The sequence below is a fragment of the Euleptes europaea genome, chromosome 16 (genome assembly GCF_029931775.1).
Source record: "Euleptes europaea isolate rEulEur1 chromosome 16, rEulEur1.hap1, whole genome shotgun sequence".
Lineage (NCBI taxonomy): Eukaryota > Metazoa > Chordata > Lepidosauria > Squamata > Sphaerodactylidae > Euleptes > Euleptes europaea.
This window is the reverse complement of record NC_079327.1, coordinates 1,735,706-1,752,558: the sequence shown is the minus strand read 5'-3', so window position 1 is coordinate 1,752,558 and position 16,853 is coordinate 1,735,706. Positions and strand designations below refer to the sequence as shown.

Genomic DNA, 16,853 nt, shown 5'->3' with positions numbered 1-16,853 from the left:
TCTGTCCGGATATTGGATGTCCGGATAAGGGATACTCAACCTGTATAATAGAAAAACAGCCATGTTGAACCATGTAAAATTCCAAAACAACACACTCATATAATACTTTTCTATTAGTACCAACCAAAATATCACCAAACAGCAAGCAGGTGTTCAAGTTCCCTGTGAAACCTTCATCAGCCTGTATCCTCAGTACAGAAACCATAAAAACTGATGGGACAGAGGGAAAAGAAAGATGCTTTGGGGTGTGATGGTGAAGTCCCTAGTCTGTCATTTGTAGAATTTTAAAATAGAGTTGGAGAGGTGGTGTAGTCCGTTATTTGTCTGATTAACTGCTGCCTTTTTTATTCTCATGGGGGGTAGTAGCTAATTTCGGCTTCTCTGTCTCTGATATGTCTGGAAACTTGTCTTATACCAACACCACCAAATCCAATTTGATCTGTGAAACAGCTTGTATTCCACTTTAAGACTTACTCCATGAACTGCAGACTGGTGTGTGTGTATAGGTGTGTGTGTGTGTGTGTGTGTGCGCGCGCACCACCATGCCCTGAATTATCTTGTTGTCTTTTCCATCTTTTTTGTTTTATTTATTTAATTGGTACTGAATATCCCAGCTGATGAAGAGTTCTGGGGAGCTGAAAAGCTTGAATACAGTGTTCAGTATTTTGGATAGTCCTAATAAAAAATGTTACCAAAGTAAGCATAAGAGTTTGCCCCTTATTAAAGAATGCATTTTACACAGTTCATGTTTCTGTCCTCATGTAAGTATGTGGAGTCTATTCTTCATTTAAAAAAAAAAATTCTTGGAGCGCATAAATGTACTCTTGGAAACAAAAATAACAGGGTTTATGTGATTCCATCAGACAATTGTTATGCTTCCTAAGAAGGAAAATTACAAGCCCCGGAATGTTGTTTTTCTCAGGTTAATACTTGCTTTCCCCCCTTGGAGTCAAAAAAGACACATATGAAGAGACCAGCAGTTCTTGGAAGCCGGCCAACCCAAATTCTCAGGGATGGTGTATGGCAAGAGGGGGAGGGAGGCTTGCCAGCAGTTTGCCTTCTGATCATAAACAATACTTGATGTTTACATAGCGCTTTGACTAAGGCACATTATCTCTGCAGTCCTTACTTTCTCAAGAGCCACAGTTTCACCAAGTGGCTTTTGTAAAGCTCGTCTTGCTGAAATAAAAGAGGTAGAGTATCTCTTATCCGGACATCCCAAATCCGAGCTGATCCGAAAACCAGACCCTTCAAGCCAGCATTCAGGCCGATCCGTGCGGCCTGCTTTCAAAGTTTCCTCTCACCTAAAAAATAAAATAGTGTACACTGCATCGTAGGTGAAGACAGAAAGCCTGCCCTTGTGAGTTGGTTTGTTGTTTGTTGTTGCTCTTGTTTAGAGCCAGCGTGGTGTAGTGGTTAAGAGCGGTGGTTTGGAGCAGTGGAGTCTGATCTGGAGAACCGGGTTTGATTCCCCACTCCTCCACGTGAGCGGCGGAGGCTAATCTGGTGAACTAGATTTGTTTCCCCACTCCTACACCTGAAGCCAGCTGGGTGACCTTGGGTAAGTCACAGCTCTGTTAGAGCTCTCTCATCCCCACCTACCTCACAGGGTGTCTGTTGTGGGGAGGGGAAGGTAAGGTAATTGAAAGCCAGTTTGAGTCTCCCTTAAGTGGTAGAGAAAGTCTGCATATAAAAACCAACTCTTCTTTTTCTTTAACAGCTGATACAGGTATTCTGGTGAGATATTTGCACCTTTGCTTTCTGATGGTTCAACGTTCACAAAATTATTAAAAATATTGTTTAAAATTACATTCAGGCGGTGTGTATAAAGTGTATATAAAACATAAATGAATTTGGGACCCATCCCCAAGATATCTCATTATGAATATGCAAAAATTCCTAAATATTCCAATATACAGAAAGATTGGAAATACGGACCACTTCTGGTCTCAAGCAGTCCGAATAAGGGATACTCAACCTGTAGTGGGAGACTGGGAAAGCAAAAGGGAGACAGGTGAAAGGTCTTTTGGCTACAGAAAATATAGGTCCTATTTAGGAATTTAGCCACTGTCGGAAATGCCTCTGCTCATGTATAGTTCTGGAATCGCTGCCCATGCAAAGCAGCAAGTTCCTCTGCCTTTGAATGCCACAGCAGACTCATAGTGTAACTGTGGCTCAGTCAGGGAGGGCATGGCATGGCACCTGCAGCGATGCCAACTGGAGAAGGTGGCACCGTGGTCATGATTCCATCCCGCCCCTTCAAGGCGTTCTGACATCTCCCAGAACAACACATTTTACTGAGTCCGAGCCTGATACACTCCACACTGGAGAGGTGGCTGCGTCCCTGAGATTTCCCTCTCTACTCACGTCTGGGGAAGTTCCCTTCACTCCCCCAGGCGTCTTCTGGTAACCCCTTTGTCCTTCTACTTTTGGTATCCTCCTCCTAACGCTGCTCAGCTCCTCAATACTTCCTCCTTAAGATCCTGCCTTAATGAGTAGTCCTGCCTGCTTGTTTGGCGCTCCCCCCTACTTGGTTGTGGCCCCAATTCTGTCTGAGTCCTAGCTGCACACAGTTCAGCTGCATGGATTAGCCACCCTCACCCAGCTGTTGGCATTCCCAGCCACACTCACACACTATGAACACATGTAGCTGCCTTATACTGAATCAGACTCTTGGTCCATCGAAGTCAGTATTGTCTACTCAGACCGGCAGCGGCTCTCCAGGGTCTCAGGCAGAGGTCTTTCACATCACCTTCCTGCCTAGTCCTTTTAACTGGAGAAGCCGGGGATTGAACCTGGGACCTTCTGCATGCCAAGCAGATACTCTACTACTGAGCCATGGCCCCTTGTCTTGGTCATTCTGCCTGTTTCCCTGGGGCTTCATCCCTCCCTCTTTTTGGAGCACTCGGCGTCCTCGAGCCCTCTGGGGGTCCCTTTAATTCCACATGTAATTACATTGGTTCATGAGGGCTCGGGGGAGGCTCTTTGACTGCCTTGAGGGTCTGCCAATCTTCTTGCCTCTCTCCTACATTTGCTGGCATCAAGATGAGAATTTTGCCAGTGGAAATGCTGTGCTTTTGCTGGTGTGGGTAAATGCATGAAGCATAACCCCACATATCTGTATCTCTATCACATACACACACACACATTATTTGTTAAAGCAACAATCTGCTTTTGATCGGACTTCTGAAAGATATGAATGTGCCAAAGCTATCGTCAAGGGATGTCTCACTAAGCAAACTGTCTTCGTTTTCTTCCAGTATGCAAATTTAAGGCTCATAAAAGATGTGCAGTTAGGGCAGTGAACAACTGCAAATGGACAACGTTGACTTCAATTGGAAAAGACATTATTGAAGATGAAGATGGTGTAAGTATTTCTCAGGAATGCAGATGGCACGTTATATGTCCACAAACAAGACGACGGCAGCAGCATTGACCTGCCTGTGTTCCAAAGCACCTAATATAACAGGCATGCTCCTCTGATCCTGGAGAGAATAGGTATGCATCATGACTAGTATTCATGTAGACTAGTAGCCACAGATAGCCCTATCCTCCATAAGAACATAAGAAAAGCCCTGCTTGATCAGACCAAGGCCCCTCCAGTCCAGCAGTCTGTTCACACAGTGGCCAACCAGGTGCCTCTAGGAAGCCCATCAGTCATAAGAACATAAGAAAGCCCTCCTGGATAAGAACCAGGCCCATGAAGTCCAGCAGTTTGTTCACACAGTGGCCGACCAGGTGCCTCCTGGAAGCCCACAAACAAGACGACTGCAGCAGCATTAACCTGCCTGTGTTCCAAAGCACCTAATATAATCGGCATGCTCCTCTAATCCTGGAGAGAATAGACATGCATCATGACTAGTACCCATTTTGACTAATACGCAAATTTAAGGCTCATAAAAGATGTGCAGTTAGGGCAGTGAGACCTTCTTAGCTCCAGTGGTTTTCTGCAGAGTGCATTTCCCAGCTTTGGTTCAGTGGCTACCCGAACCCGTGGAAAGTAAGCTGGTAGCTCTGCTAGAATGTGGATGAGGTGCTTGAGTTAAAACTGTCACGGACTCCCTACAAACATGTGCTGACAAGTTACATTGATGACCAGGAGCATGGAATGACTCTCCGCAGTTGATCTGAAAGCCCTCTCACTGTGTGCTGCCAGTTTAGGAACTGACCCTTCTCTCCCTTGAAACAAAGGGTCAACTTATAGCAAAAGCAGAATCGGGATGTTGATTGAGCATGGTCAGGATTGGGCCTTTCAGCCTGCAGCACCCAGGGTCCATCTCATCTCTTGACGTGGGGCTTCTCTGGAAGAGCGTTTGGTTCGGTGCAAGGGGCTGCCACCGAAAGAGAAGGTGGCAGAAATTATTCGTGAGGTGGAGAGGAGAACCATATTAGTTTGGAAGACAGCTGAAAGAGGTGATGCATCTAACCCCCCCCCTCCTGTCTGTGACCCCCTTCCCTACAGGTAGCTATGCCCCACCAGTGGTTGGAAGGAAATCTGCCCGTTAGTGCCAAATGCGCAGTCTGTGACAAGACCTGTGGCAGTGTTCTACGGCTGCAAGATTGGAAATGCCTTTGGTGTAAAACTATGGTAGGTTCAGATTGGTTATTATATTCCCTGAGCCGGCTTTGCTTTTTTGGGGGAAAAAAGCTCTCTCTAACCCTTCTTGTAATGGAAAAGTAAGTTTCGCACCATTGTTTGGGAAGCTTTGCTTTTGACAAAAGGTATGAATTGGCTAATGAGCCAGTGATTGATAAACTCGCTTTCAACAGTGTAATCAAATATTTAAGCAAGTTACTACATTACGAGAAATTCAGTATTGAAAAGCTACCACTCCTTGTTTAAAAGGGACAGTCTTTAGTATTTTCTTTCTTGTTCCCTTCTAGAATAATATAATGGAATCAAAAGCCTACACCAATGAAATATTTTCTTAACTCTTTCTTTTTTCCCCTCCCCTATTAATCAATTGATGATTCTTTGATTCCCAGCTGAACCAAGACAAAGTTTTGACCTTTAAACAATGGATCTTCTTGGATTACCTCCTTATTTTTAATCATTTTTGGCATATGCGTTGCTTAAAGTTTGTTTTCATACTTGCTGTTTTCTTCTAGGGGTGTGCATTTGGCAAAGCCGAACTGGCTACGGCCCCTTTTAAAAGGAAGAAAACCCACTTCAGCACATTCATGCCAAACGCTTTAAAGGGCCAATAAACCAAACAAAAATCAGAAAACCCAGGAAAAACAGTCTCCCATAGGAAATATATTCTTGCCATTTATTAAAGGAGTCACTGATAGGATGGAGAAACTTTTGAAAAAACATAACCTACAAACAGTGTTTAAACCCACCAAGAAAATACAACAGATGCTACGATCAGCAAAAGACAAAAGAGACCCCCTCACCTCTGCAGGAGTATATCGTGTACCTTGCAGTTGCGGACAAGTTTACATCGGGACCACAAAACGCAGCATACAAACAAGCATAAAAACATGAAAGATACTGCAGACTTGGCCAACCTGAGAAATCAGCAGTGGCTGAACTTGGACTGACACAAACAGGACACAGGGTCTTATTCCAAGACACTGAAAGACTGGACAATTCTACCAACTATTTTGTCAGATTGCACCGAGAAGCCATTGAAATTCATAAACATCAGCACAACTTTAACAGAAGAGAAGAGAGTTTAAGAATGAATAAGGCTTGGCTTCCTGTCCTGAAAACCTCCAGACTAACAAAGACTACAGTCCACAATAGCCATGCAGATTAGCTTTGGATTTCACACATTAACAGATCACTTCAGAATACAATGGTTCCATATTAACATACCACACCGTCATTAGCACATTATCTTGATACTTACAGGACAATGATTAGCACATTACCTTTGATACTTTTTGCAGGACAATGACTCAGCTCAAACCCAACCCCTTTCTGACTATATATTACTCTTCCTACACACTTGACACTGAGAGACACCTTCCTTCAGTGTTACTCCTCTGAAGACGCCTGCCACAGCTGCTGGTGAAACGTCAGGAAAGAAAATACCAAGACCACGGTCACACAGCCTGGATAACCTACAAGAACCAATAAATGCTTTAAAGTTTAAATCTTCCCTCCCTTCTTCTCCATTATAGTCTTTAGGGAAACGTTCTGGGGCTCGGGGGGGGGGCTGTTTTTTAAAGGTAGAGGCACCAAATTTTCATCATAGCTGCCGGTGACTTGCCTTATAAGAACCCTCAAGTTTAGTAAAGATTGGATGGGGGGGGGGGCAATTTTATGAAGCCCCATTTTCCCTCCTTTTGGGGGCCTATAAAACTGGACCCCTGACCCAATGGACAGTCATACCAGCAGCGTCTTAAGAGCTCCAAGAGGTTGACACAAGTCCTGGTCAGCTGACAAAACCAACTTGCTGCCCTTTCCTGTGGCTCCAAATCTCTTGTCTTAGCACAACAACGAGATCATTCATCACAGTGTTCTGCAGCTCTTCAAGAAGTCATTTTAGCACTTCCGTGAGAATATCCTATTTGGATTCAGTCCAAACAAATGTAATTTGAATATCTCCCCCTTTTGATAACATTTTACCTTACATTATATCCTTCGGTTATGAGTTAAAAGGTTGATGGAGGGGGGTCTGTTTGACCAACTCTTCTCTGTGTTCATGTGGCTCTGATTTCTGCTTGCTTAAATAAGGGTACTCAATCTACTCCTGCCAGTAGCGCAGCAGCTCTTGAACCTCTGGCCTTTGGGGTGGTAATAACATCTGCTAGAGATATGTGAGCAAGCTGGGTGTGCTTCATTATCTGTCTTTATTGTGTGTGTGTGCTGTTCCTGATCAGGCAAGATATGGGCTGCCTCAGTTGAGAATAGCCAATAAGTAAGATAGGGAGAACAAAGCATTCATCAGCCCAGGAGCTGTCCAGGGTGCTAGTATTCTGGGTATGACTCCAGAGCAAGAGAGCTGTCCAGACAGGTTTGCTGGAGCTGTTCTGGGAAATGCTTCGTTTTCAGCAACCAGACTCAACTGAAGGTTCTTACCATGGAACTGATTGTCCTCAATGAGGCCTTAATCCTGCAGAGACTTTGTGCCCAGTTCCTTCCTCTTGAGTAGGGCTCTTCAGTGGCATTCCTCAAGCTATTCAGTGGGCACTCCATCACCTTGTCTAGGATAACTGTAATCTCGCGAGATCCGGAGGTCAACCTTCCCCTTGGAGGGCTCCCGATTCCCTAACTCTGATGGTTCATGGAGTTGGGAGTTTTTCTTGGGAGGGGCTTCTAGGCTTCCCTCTGTGATCCGGACTCCCTCTGGTCCTCAGGTGTGGCACAGTATGCAAGAGCCCCCTCCCCCTTCTCTGAGGAGGTCATATCCATATCTGCTCCTGGGCATAGGCAGGTCATTACTATGCCCAAGGATAAAATGGTATTATGGCATATCTTTCCCGTTCGGTTGTCCCTAATTTCAGTCTGTCATGTTGCCCATCATAGTTCTCAACTGTAAGGGTGACGGGGAATGGACTGTTTACACAACAGATATTCCTAATGCCTGGTTGTTTTTAGCTGGGCCCCACTCTGACACGCAGGAAACATTCCTTTGCTGTAGAGATACGACGAAAGGACAGGAAGTCATTGCAAAGGCTTTCTTCGGCTTTTGGAAGCGGTTGCTCTTTGCTTTTAAAGTTGCACATAGGAGTGGGGAAACAAATCCAGTTCACCAGATTAGCCTCCGCCGCTCATGTGGAGGAGTAGGGGAATCAAACCCGGTTCTTCACCACTCCAAACCACCATTCTTAACCACTACACCATGCTGGCTCTCACAGTGCCAGATGTTGTCTTCAGGAGAGCAGCCCTCCGCGGATACACCTCTTATTGATAACATCAGTTTTCCAGTTACCCATATGTGGAACTCTGCAGAGACCACAAAAAATACAGTTGCTTTCCTGTAACTTATGCTCTTCAGTCACACAACGTGCAGTTGGTAAGGAACGGAACAGGAAGGCACTAATCCTGCCCACTGAAGCGTGCACAGCTAAGTCGAAACACTCATCAACAGTTCTCTTGCTAGAGCTCTAGCTAGAACATTCCCAGGGAGAGCTCCCTACAGATACAGAACTCATAGTCCCGGGCAGACAGCAAAGCCAGGAAGTCTGTCTTGCCTGTAAGCTGCCGTATGTGTGGTTGGCTGGGACAGATATTGGGCAGACCTTCTGGGGCTCCATCACCTGGAGCAAGTGCAGAGCTTTGCCAGTATCCTTGAAAAGTGTCTTTATTGTATCGCAATATTTAGGCTTCTCACTTTCACAGTGAAATTAGGTTGCATATTGAGGGATACGTTTAATGATCCGTGGTTAAATTGCTTCCAGGTGCACACGGCTTGCCGAGATTTGTATCCTCGCAAGTGTCCGCTCGGCCAATGTAAAGTGTCCATAATTCCTCCTACAGCCCTGAACACAATAGACTCTGATGGTATGTAGGACCTCGTGAGACGTGTTTCTTTGTGATATGGCTGTGATGTGTTCTACAAGTGTGGCAGAGGGGTTTGGCTTTATCTCTAGGCGAGAACAGAGAGTCCCACTCGTCAGGCCGGTCTTTGGGGACGAGCAGACCTGGTACCAGGCCTGTCTTTGGGAAACAGGATCCCCTGCGGGTCGCTCCCTTGGTTTCTGCATCCGCCTTCTGCCGGCTAAGCTGGCCATTTGGTGAGAAGGTCTCCCACAGGCATGCCAAGAGTTCATTAGCCTGCTTGAATAGGACCAGTGAATTCTGTGTTCTGAGTCCTTTTATAGAAAAAAAAGGTGGTTTTTGAAATAGTGGATTTACCTCCCTCTCCAGCTCCACAATGAGCTTTTGTTGTTGCCTCAAGCTGCTTCTGAATAATAATCCACCTAAATTGTTTTTTAAGTTGCTTAAAAAAAACACGCTATAGGTTTTACCGAACACGTGGCCTTGAAAAAGAGTGAGGGAGAAGGGGAGAGAGAAACGCCAGCTGTTACAAGTAATCTGCTAAGTGTTTGCCACATCAAACAGATGAGAGTGGGCAAAGGTGGCCCAGGTTAGCAGTCTGGCTCAGCTGATACACAGAGGCATTTTTTGTTGTGCCATGTTGCTCAGTGCAGGCTCATTTGTGTTGTGGGAGATGTATTCCAGGAGGCTTCCTTGACCCGGATATCTCAATTTCGTCAGATCTCAGAAAATATTTTATGGTTTTAATGTGTTTTCTTGTTATAGTGTGGTTTTAATGTTGTTACCTGCCCTGAGCCTGACCTTGGCTGGGAAGGGTGGGTTATAAATCTGAAAATTTAAATAAAGTTAAACTTAGTTATGGAATCATGGAATCATAGACTTGCAAGTGACCACGAGGGTCATCTAGTCCAACCGCCTGCACAATGCAGGAAATTCACAGCTACTTCCCCCCCCCACACCCCCAGTGACCCCTACACCATGCTCAGAAGATGGCCGAGATGCCCTCCCTCTCATCATCTGCTTAAGGGCATAGAATCAGTATTGCTGACAGATGGCCATCTAGTCTCTTCTTAAAAACCTCTAGGGAAGGAGAGCTTACCACCTTGTGAGGAAGCCTGTTCCACTGTTCCACTTTAACTGTTAGAAAATTCTTCCTGGGTAGTACTTGGGTGGGAGACCACCAAGTAAGTCCAGGGTTGCTATGCAGAGGCAGCCACTGACAAACCATCTCTACTAGTATCTTGCTTTGAAAACCTCATGCAAGGTTGCCATAAGTCAGCTGCGGCTTGCTGGCGCTTTCTACCACCAAGACAGCCCTGACCTGGATGGCCCAGGCTAGCCCAATCTGGTCAGATCTCAGAAGCTAAGCAGTCGGCCCTGGTTAGTACTTGGATGGGAGACCACCAAGGAAGTCCAGGGTCGCTACGCAGAGGCAGGCAATGGCAAACCACTCCTGTTCTCTTTCCTTGACCTGGATGGCCCAGGCTAGCTGGATCTCATCAGAAGCTAAGCAGGGATGGCCCTGGTTAGTGCTTGGATGGGAGACGACCAAGGAAGTCCAGGGTCGCTACTCAGAGGCAGGCAACGGCTAACAACCTCTGTATGTCATTGCTCTGACCTGGATGGCTCCAGCTAGCCTGATCTCATCAGATCTCGGATGCTAAGCAGGGTTGGCCCTGGTCAGTATTTGCAAGGGAGACCACCAAGGAAGTCCAGGGTTGCTATGTGGAGGCAGGCAATGGCAAACCACCTCTGTTCACCTCTTGCCTTGAAAACCCCATGAAGGGGCGCTGTAAGTCGGCTGCAGCTAGACGGTATGTTCCGCCACCATCAATATCTCTTGCCTTGAAAACCCTACGGGTTACCCTAGGAGGCTGCAACTTGACAGCACTTTCTACCACCACTACCAGACATACCTGAGTAGCTTCTCCCATGTTGTCTGTAAAGGGAAACATTGGAATTTGCTTTCTTTACCAAGTGAAGCTCTGCAGCTTTATGGAGGGAAGAGGGGAAGCTCTCTGCCTTGCGGGTAACCGTGCGTTCCTCTCTCTGCAGGGTTTTGGAAGGCCACGTGCCCACCGTCCTGTGCCAGTCCGCTCTTGGTTTTTGTCAATTCGAAGAGTGGAGACAATCAGGGAGTGAAATTTCTCAGACGATTCAAGCAGTCCCTAAATCCAGCTCAGGTCTTTGATTTAATGAATGGAGGACCTCATTTAGGGTAACAGACTTTTCTTTCTGCGAGTTGCAATTTTATTTTAATGGGTTCAGTTGGAATTATTGCAAAATTGGGAGGATTAAATCACACTTTATTCCATAAAATTTGGGGCGCCATACTGGGAGGGAGGGGGAAACAACCGAGGGCCCTAATAGGCCTGCTGGGAAAGGGTGGGGTATAAATCGAATAAAATAAATAAGGGTGCAGCAGACGTGGCTTATGTCTGCCGCTGCCTCCTGCTTTCTCATACCTGGCCCTTTATCCTCTTGGTTAATTCTCAGTACCTGCTTTTTCTTTATCCCACAAGGAACACCTTCTGTGGTCAAAACCTGAATCAGTTGAAACAAGTCACTGAGGGTCTCAGGATAGAGAACAGTGTTATTTCTTTGCTGCACCTGTGATTTTGTACAAAGATAGTCTCTGTTTCCCTTCACTTCTGAAAGTCACAAGTTTGCAATGGATGGCAGGTTATAAATGAAGAAAATAAATAAGTAAACTTCCAGGAGGGTTTTGTGCTATGTTTGACCTCCGTAAAACCATGTAAGCCTGATTGTAACAACACCACCCACAAACAGTGGTTGTATTTGCAGGTGTGATGCTCTTGGTGTAGAGGTGTCCTTTAATAAACTTCATCGATTATCAGAACTTTGGGAAATGGAAACTTAAATGTATGCTATTGTAATTAAAAATAACATGTTATTTCCCCAGGAAACTACTAAATTTACTTCCAGATTCACCAAGCTAACTGTAGCATTGCTATGAATTTTGATATTCAATTTACCTGTGGATTTGAACTCAGAAAATGCATTCTCTTTTCAGTTTACGGTTATTTCAGAAATTCGACAATTTTCGAATCCTTGTGTGTGGAGGAGATGGAAGTGTTGGTTGGGTGTTGTCTGAAATTGATAAGCTCAACTTACACAAACAGGCAAGTGTGAGCTTCTTCTGATTGTGGGGGTGAGGCTAGTTTTCCAGTTGCTTCGAAGAAAACAAGCTCTGAATGATAAATCAGTTACTGCCTTTTAAACCAACCTTCAGCAGAAGAATTTCTTATTTAATTTTAGTGTCATTTGGGAGTGTTGCCTCTTGGTACAGGGAACGACCTCGCCCGCGTCCTTGGCTGGGGGGGATCGTGTGATGATGAAACGCAACTTCCTCAGATTCTGGAGAAGCTAGAACGAGCAAGCACCAAAATGCTCGACAGGTAAGTGAGCCTGTATTTCTTCCTTGAATTCTTTATTCACATGGGTTGAATTCTGTTTGGTATACCTATTCTTTCCAGGATCAGAGGAGCATGCCTATTATATGAGGTGCTGTGGAACACAGGCAGGCCAATGCTCCTGCAGTCGTCTTGCTTGTGGGCTTCCTAGAGGCCCCTGGTTGGCCACTGTGTGAACAGACTGTTGGACTTGATGGGCCTTGGTCTGAACCAGCAGGGCCTTTCTTATGTTTTTATGACTGATGGGCTTCCTAGAGGCACCTGGTTGGCCACTGTGTGAACAGACTGCTGGACTTGATGAGCCTTGGTCCAATTCAGCAGGGCTTTTCTTATGTTCTTATGAGGTGCTGTGGAACGCAGGCAGGATAATGCTGCTGCAGTTGTCTTGTTTGTGGGCTTCCTAGAGGTACCTGGTTGGCCACTGTGTGAACAGACTGTTGGATTTGATGGACCTTGGTCTGATCCAGCAGGGCCTTTCTTATGTTCTTATTCTGAGTACAGATGCACTTTGTAATTTTTTTGGTTACACAAAAAAAATAAACCATCAGCTTGGCGGTATAAATTGGTCATTTGGAAATATTCAAAGGCATGTTGTGTGTGCTGTTTCTTTCAGGTGGAGCATAATGTCATATGAACTGAAATTAATATCAAAACAATCTATTCTTCCCGCTACCCCAGAAGAGGAGTCTGAGGAATGTCAGGTAAATATACATTGAAAAAACACAAAAAACCCAAGAATTCATAAATGCACCAAGGTCATAACAGAAATAGAAAGAAAAATAAATGAAAGGTACATTTTAATTTGTGCATAAACATTAAAATAGAAAATTAAACACGTCTTAGTTTATTTCTATGGCTTTTATCCATGCATTTGATACTGTCTTCACACTGGCAAGAGACTGAAAAAATCTAACTTTTTGTTCTTTAATACTGTGTTCACCACATATAGAATTGTTCTTGGTACTAGTAAAATCATAGTAAATACTCCCTAATATAGTTCCCGGGGAGACTTGGTTCAGCTCCTTTCCAAGATTATGAGTTCTTATTTCATACTTAATAACAATATTCCAGAATTTTACTATGCCAGGGCATTTCCAGTACGTATGCAGAAAATCCTCATTTTTTAATGGTGCATTTTCAACAACCTTTTCTTTGTGTCCTTGCTTGGCCTGATGTATAAGTATACCCTATGTACTCTCTTTAGTTTGTTAATTGAACATTCTTATATTTTGAATGCTCTAAGTCTGATCTCTAAGGATACTGTGCCGATTTTGTCTTGCTGTCTAGAGTGGTAATGGGGCATGACAGTGGTTTAGCTTGCCATTTCTTGAGCATGATAGTTCAAAATTGCCAAATTGCTGTCAGTCATCCCTGCCCTTGCTTGTAGGAGCAAAGTGGGAACTAGGCAGAGCCTTAAATTGGCAGTGCCAGGTATAGAGTGCTGGATGTGCAAATCCATCCAGCAGGTGATATTCTTCTATTTCCTGATGGTGGCAGTTACTCCCCTGTTGGTTTTTGGTAACCCCCCCTCCCCACTTTGGGAATAATGGAAGGTGCAACAATGCCAAGCAGAGACCTAGGACAGCCATGGGGGTTTCTGGCCTCCCGGGAACCCAAAGGAACACGGGCATGTGAGTCCATTCGTTCACAGTTATCATAGACGTTTGTGTTTTGTTTTTAGATGTCTGCATACGAGGATTCCATTGCTGCCCATCTTGCTAAGATACTTGATTCTGATCAGCACTCTGTTGTCATATCATCTGCCAAGTAATGATTTTAATTCATTAATATGGTGTGTAAAAGAAAGAGGGGAGTGGACATTTTCATGGAGGAAAGGGCTATCCATGGCTACTAGTCAAAATGAATACTAGTCATGATGCATACCTATTCTCTCCAGGATCAGGGGACATGCCTATTATATTAGGTGCTGTGGAACACAGGCAGGAGAATGCTGCTGCAGTCGTCTTGTTTGTGGGCTTCCTAGAGGTACCTGGTTGGCCACTGTGTGAACAGACTGCTGGACTCAATGGGCCTTGGTCTGATCCAGCAGGGCTTTTCTTATGTCCTTATGACTGATGGGCTTCCTAGAGGCATCTGGTTGGCCACTGTGTGAACAGACTACTGGACTTGATGGGCCTTGGTCTGATCCAGCAGGGCCTTTCTTATGTTCTTATGACTGATGGGCTTCCTAGAGGCACCTGGTTGGCCACTGTGTGAACAGACTGCTGGACTTGATGGGCCTTGCTCTGATCCAGGAGGGCTTTTCTTATGTTCTTATGAGAAGTCTGTAGCCTCCACCTCCACGAGGTGACAAGAGGCAAAGGCCTCTTTGTATCAGAAGTGAACTATAACATGTCGTGACAGTTGTGCTCTTAATGGGGTTTTGTTAGAACAGCTGAATTTTGTTATGTTTTGTACAGTGCATACAGCATTAATGTTTTAGCCGCACCAATTCCCTTTCTCTTTTCTTTGGCACTCCTGTCTCGTTCACTGAAGGATATTATGTGAAACAGTAAAAGGCTTTGTGGCCAAAATAGGGAAGACCTGTGAAAGACCGATGGAAAACACAGAAGCTGATGCTATGGCTGTGAGAGTAAGCATTGAGATTTCAGTTCTCCCCCTTTATGTCCCCCCCATTTATCTCATCTGACGTTAATGCTGAGATATTCCAGGAGATCTGTACTTTACTGCCGTAGCATGCTAATAGTATTTATTCCCTCTACTGAATTATGAAAAGGGATTAAATTTGGTTTCTTCCTCATTCTTCCAACCGAAACTACATTCTTTTAAATAAGCAGTGAGTTTTTTGCAGCCTGATGCTAATGAGATGAGTTTCCCTTGAAGTACTGATTTAAATGCATCCCATACTACTGAGGGGATTCAGCAAATAACTTATCTTACTCTGCAAGCGTTTTAAATAGATGGCTGCCTTTTCTAGAATATGTGGGAAAGGGGGCATCACGAAGTAAACGATGCCCACGAAACTATCGTATGATTTGCATTTATTAAGTTCTGCTAAGTGAATACAACAAATGGTATGATTTCTGTAAAAAGTACTGATGTATACCATATATACTCGCGTATAAGCCGAGTTTTTCAGCCCCAAAAAAGGGCTGAAAAAGCCGAACTCGGCTTATACGCGGGTCAATACGGTAGGGTAGGGGAGGGGGGAGGAGGAGGGAGGGGGGAACTTACTGCCGCCGCCGAGCCCACGCCGCTTCCTGCTTCCAAGAGTGGCCTGGGGCGGCCTCCTGCAGCTGCAGGGAGGCTGCCCTGGCCCTCGCCCGGCAGCCGCTTCTGCCGGCCGAGAGCTGCCTGGGGCGGCCTGGGGCGGCGGCTCCGGCCCTCGCCCTGCCGCGCCGTCGCTTCTGCCGGCCGAGAGCTGCCTGGGGCGGCCTGGGGCGGCGGCTCCGGCCCTCGCCCGGCCGCGCCGCCGCTTCTGCTGGCCGAGAGCGGCCTGGGGCGGCCTTCTGCAGCTCCAGGGAGGCTGCCCCGGCCCTCGCCCGGTCGTGCCTCCGCCGCCGCCAGGACCGCGCTGCTTGCTCCTGCGCCGGGAGCCCAGGTAAGCCTGCGGGGGGGGGGGGGAGGGGTTATAAGCCGACCCTCGGCTTATACGCGGGTGCCTAATTTTTCCCCATTTTTGGGGAGAAATTAGGCACCTCGGCTTATACGCGGGTCAGCTTATACATGGGTATATACGGTAACTGGAACATATATTGGGACCAAGTATTTAAACATATCTCGACTGCACGATGTTTAACCTACTGTTGTTGTATTTTTATTTTGCTGTTGTTATTATAAAATAAACTTAAAATAAAGAGTTTAAAAAATAAGCTGTGAGTTAAAGGCTAGCCTTTGTTTAGATCTGCCTGCCATGGCAGTTTTTGAGGAGTACTTAAAACTCTTGTTTGTCTGTGGTCCTGTCAGTGTTCAGATCTGAACGAGAAGCTCAACCTGTTACTTCAGGCCCTTCACGCGGAAGCCCGGGCTGCTCCCGCGCTGCCCCCAATCACTTCCTCCGTTGCAGAAAAAGAAGGTGAAGAATCATCCAGCGAAGAGTCTTTATCTGACGCCAGGGACCAATTGAGAGAGAACAGCATTGCGGCGGCTCCCACCCTCCCTATCTTCAAGCCGCGAGAACAGCTACTGCTCAGAGCGAACAGCTTAAAAAAAGCCCTGAGGCAGCTGATTGAGCAAGCAGAGAAAGGTGGGCCCCTGGAAAGAGATTTTGCTGGCATCATTGCCTTGTTTCATTATCTATTATTAAACGTAATTTTCGTTTTATACAGTTTATGGCCAGGGTGTCGAACTCATTTGTTATGAGGGCCGGATATGACATAAATGTCACTTGGTCGGGCCGGACCATGTATAGCATACAATTTAATGCCAGGTACCAGAGATACAAACTTTATAGAAAACAAAGGAAAGCCAATTAATGATTTTTTAAATTTTATTTTTTACTTAAAATACAAGCATGCTTAAAACAATGACACTCTTATTTTCTTCTATTTAACAGTTTTTGATAATTGACACCTCAGGACTGGGTGGGGGGCTGGCTGGTTTGCGGCCCGTATAAAGGCTCTCGAGGGGCCAGATCCAGCCCATGGGGCCCCATGTTTGACATGCCTGGTTTATGGGCAGAAAAAGGTACCGGCTGGATATTAGAAAAAAATTTTTACAGAAAGAGTTGTTCGACAGTGGAATCAGCTACCTAGAGAGGTGGTGAGGCTCCCCCTCTCTGACAGTCTTTAAGCAGAGGCTGGACAAACAATTGTCAGGGATGCTCTAGGCTGATCCTGCATTGAGCAGGGGGTTGGATTAGATGGCCTGTATGGCCCCTTCCAACTCTGATTCTAAGTTGTGTTTTAAATTGATGTTTTAATATATTGTACGCATATATTGTTGGAAGCCACTCTGAGCCCATCTTGGAATGGGAAAGCGTGGGGCATAAACGGAATAAAATAAAT

The 16,853-nt window shown here is 45.5% G+C and overlaps 1 protein-coding gene across 1 annotated transcript in view; it reads left to right on the top strand.

Moving 5' to 3' along the window:
- Positions 1-16,853, top strand: part of DGKH (diacylglycerol kinase eta) — a 78,952-nt gene that overhangs the window by 38,898 nt on the left and 23,201 nt on the right. Inside the window, exons 6-15 of the mRNA XM_056861732.1 lie at positions 3,261-3,367; positions 4,463-4,588; positions 8,353-8,455; positions 10,508-10,670; positions 11,487-11,595; positions 11,732-11,871; positions 12,500-12,587; positions 13,568-13,653; positions 14,383-14,479; positions 15,814-16,093. Coding sequence (XP_056717710.1) covers positions 3,261-3,367; positions 4,463-4,588; positions 8,353-8,455; positions 10,508-10,670; positions 11,487-11,595; positions 11,732-11,871; positions 12,500-12,587; positions 13,568-13,653; positions 14,383-14,479; positions 15,814-16,093 — 1,299 coding nt within the window. The remainder of the gene's footprint in view (positions 1-3,260; positions 3,368-4,462; positions 4,589-8,352; positions 8,456-10,507; positions 10,671-11,486; positions 11,596-11,731; positions 11,872-12,499; positions 12,588-13,567; positions 13,654-14,382; positions 14,480-15,813; positions 16,094-16,853) is intronic.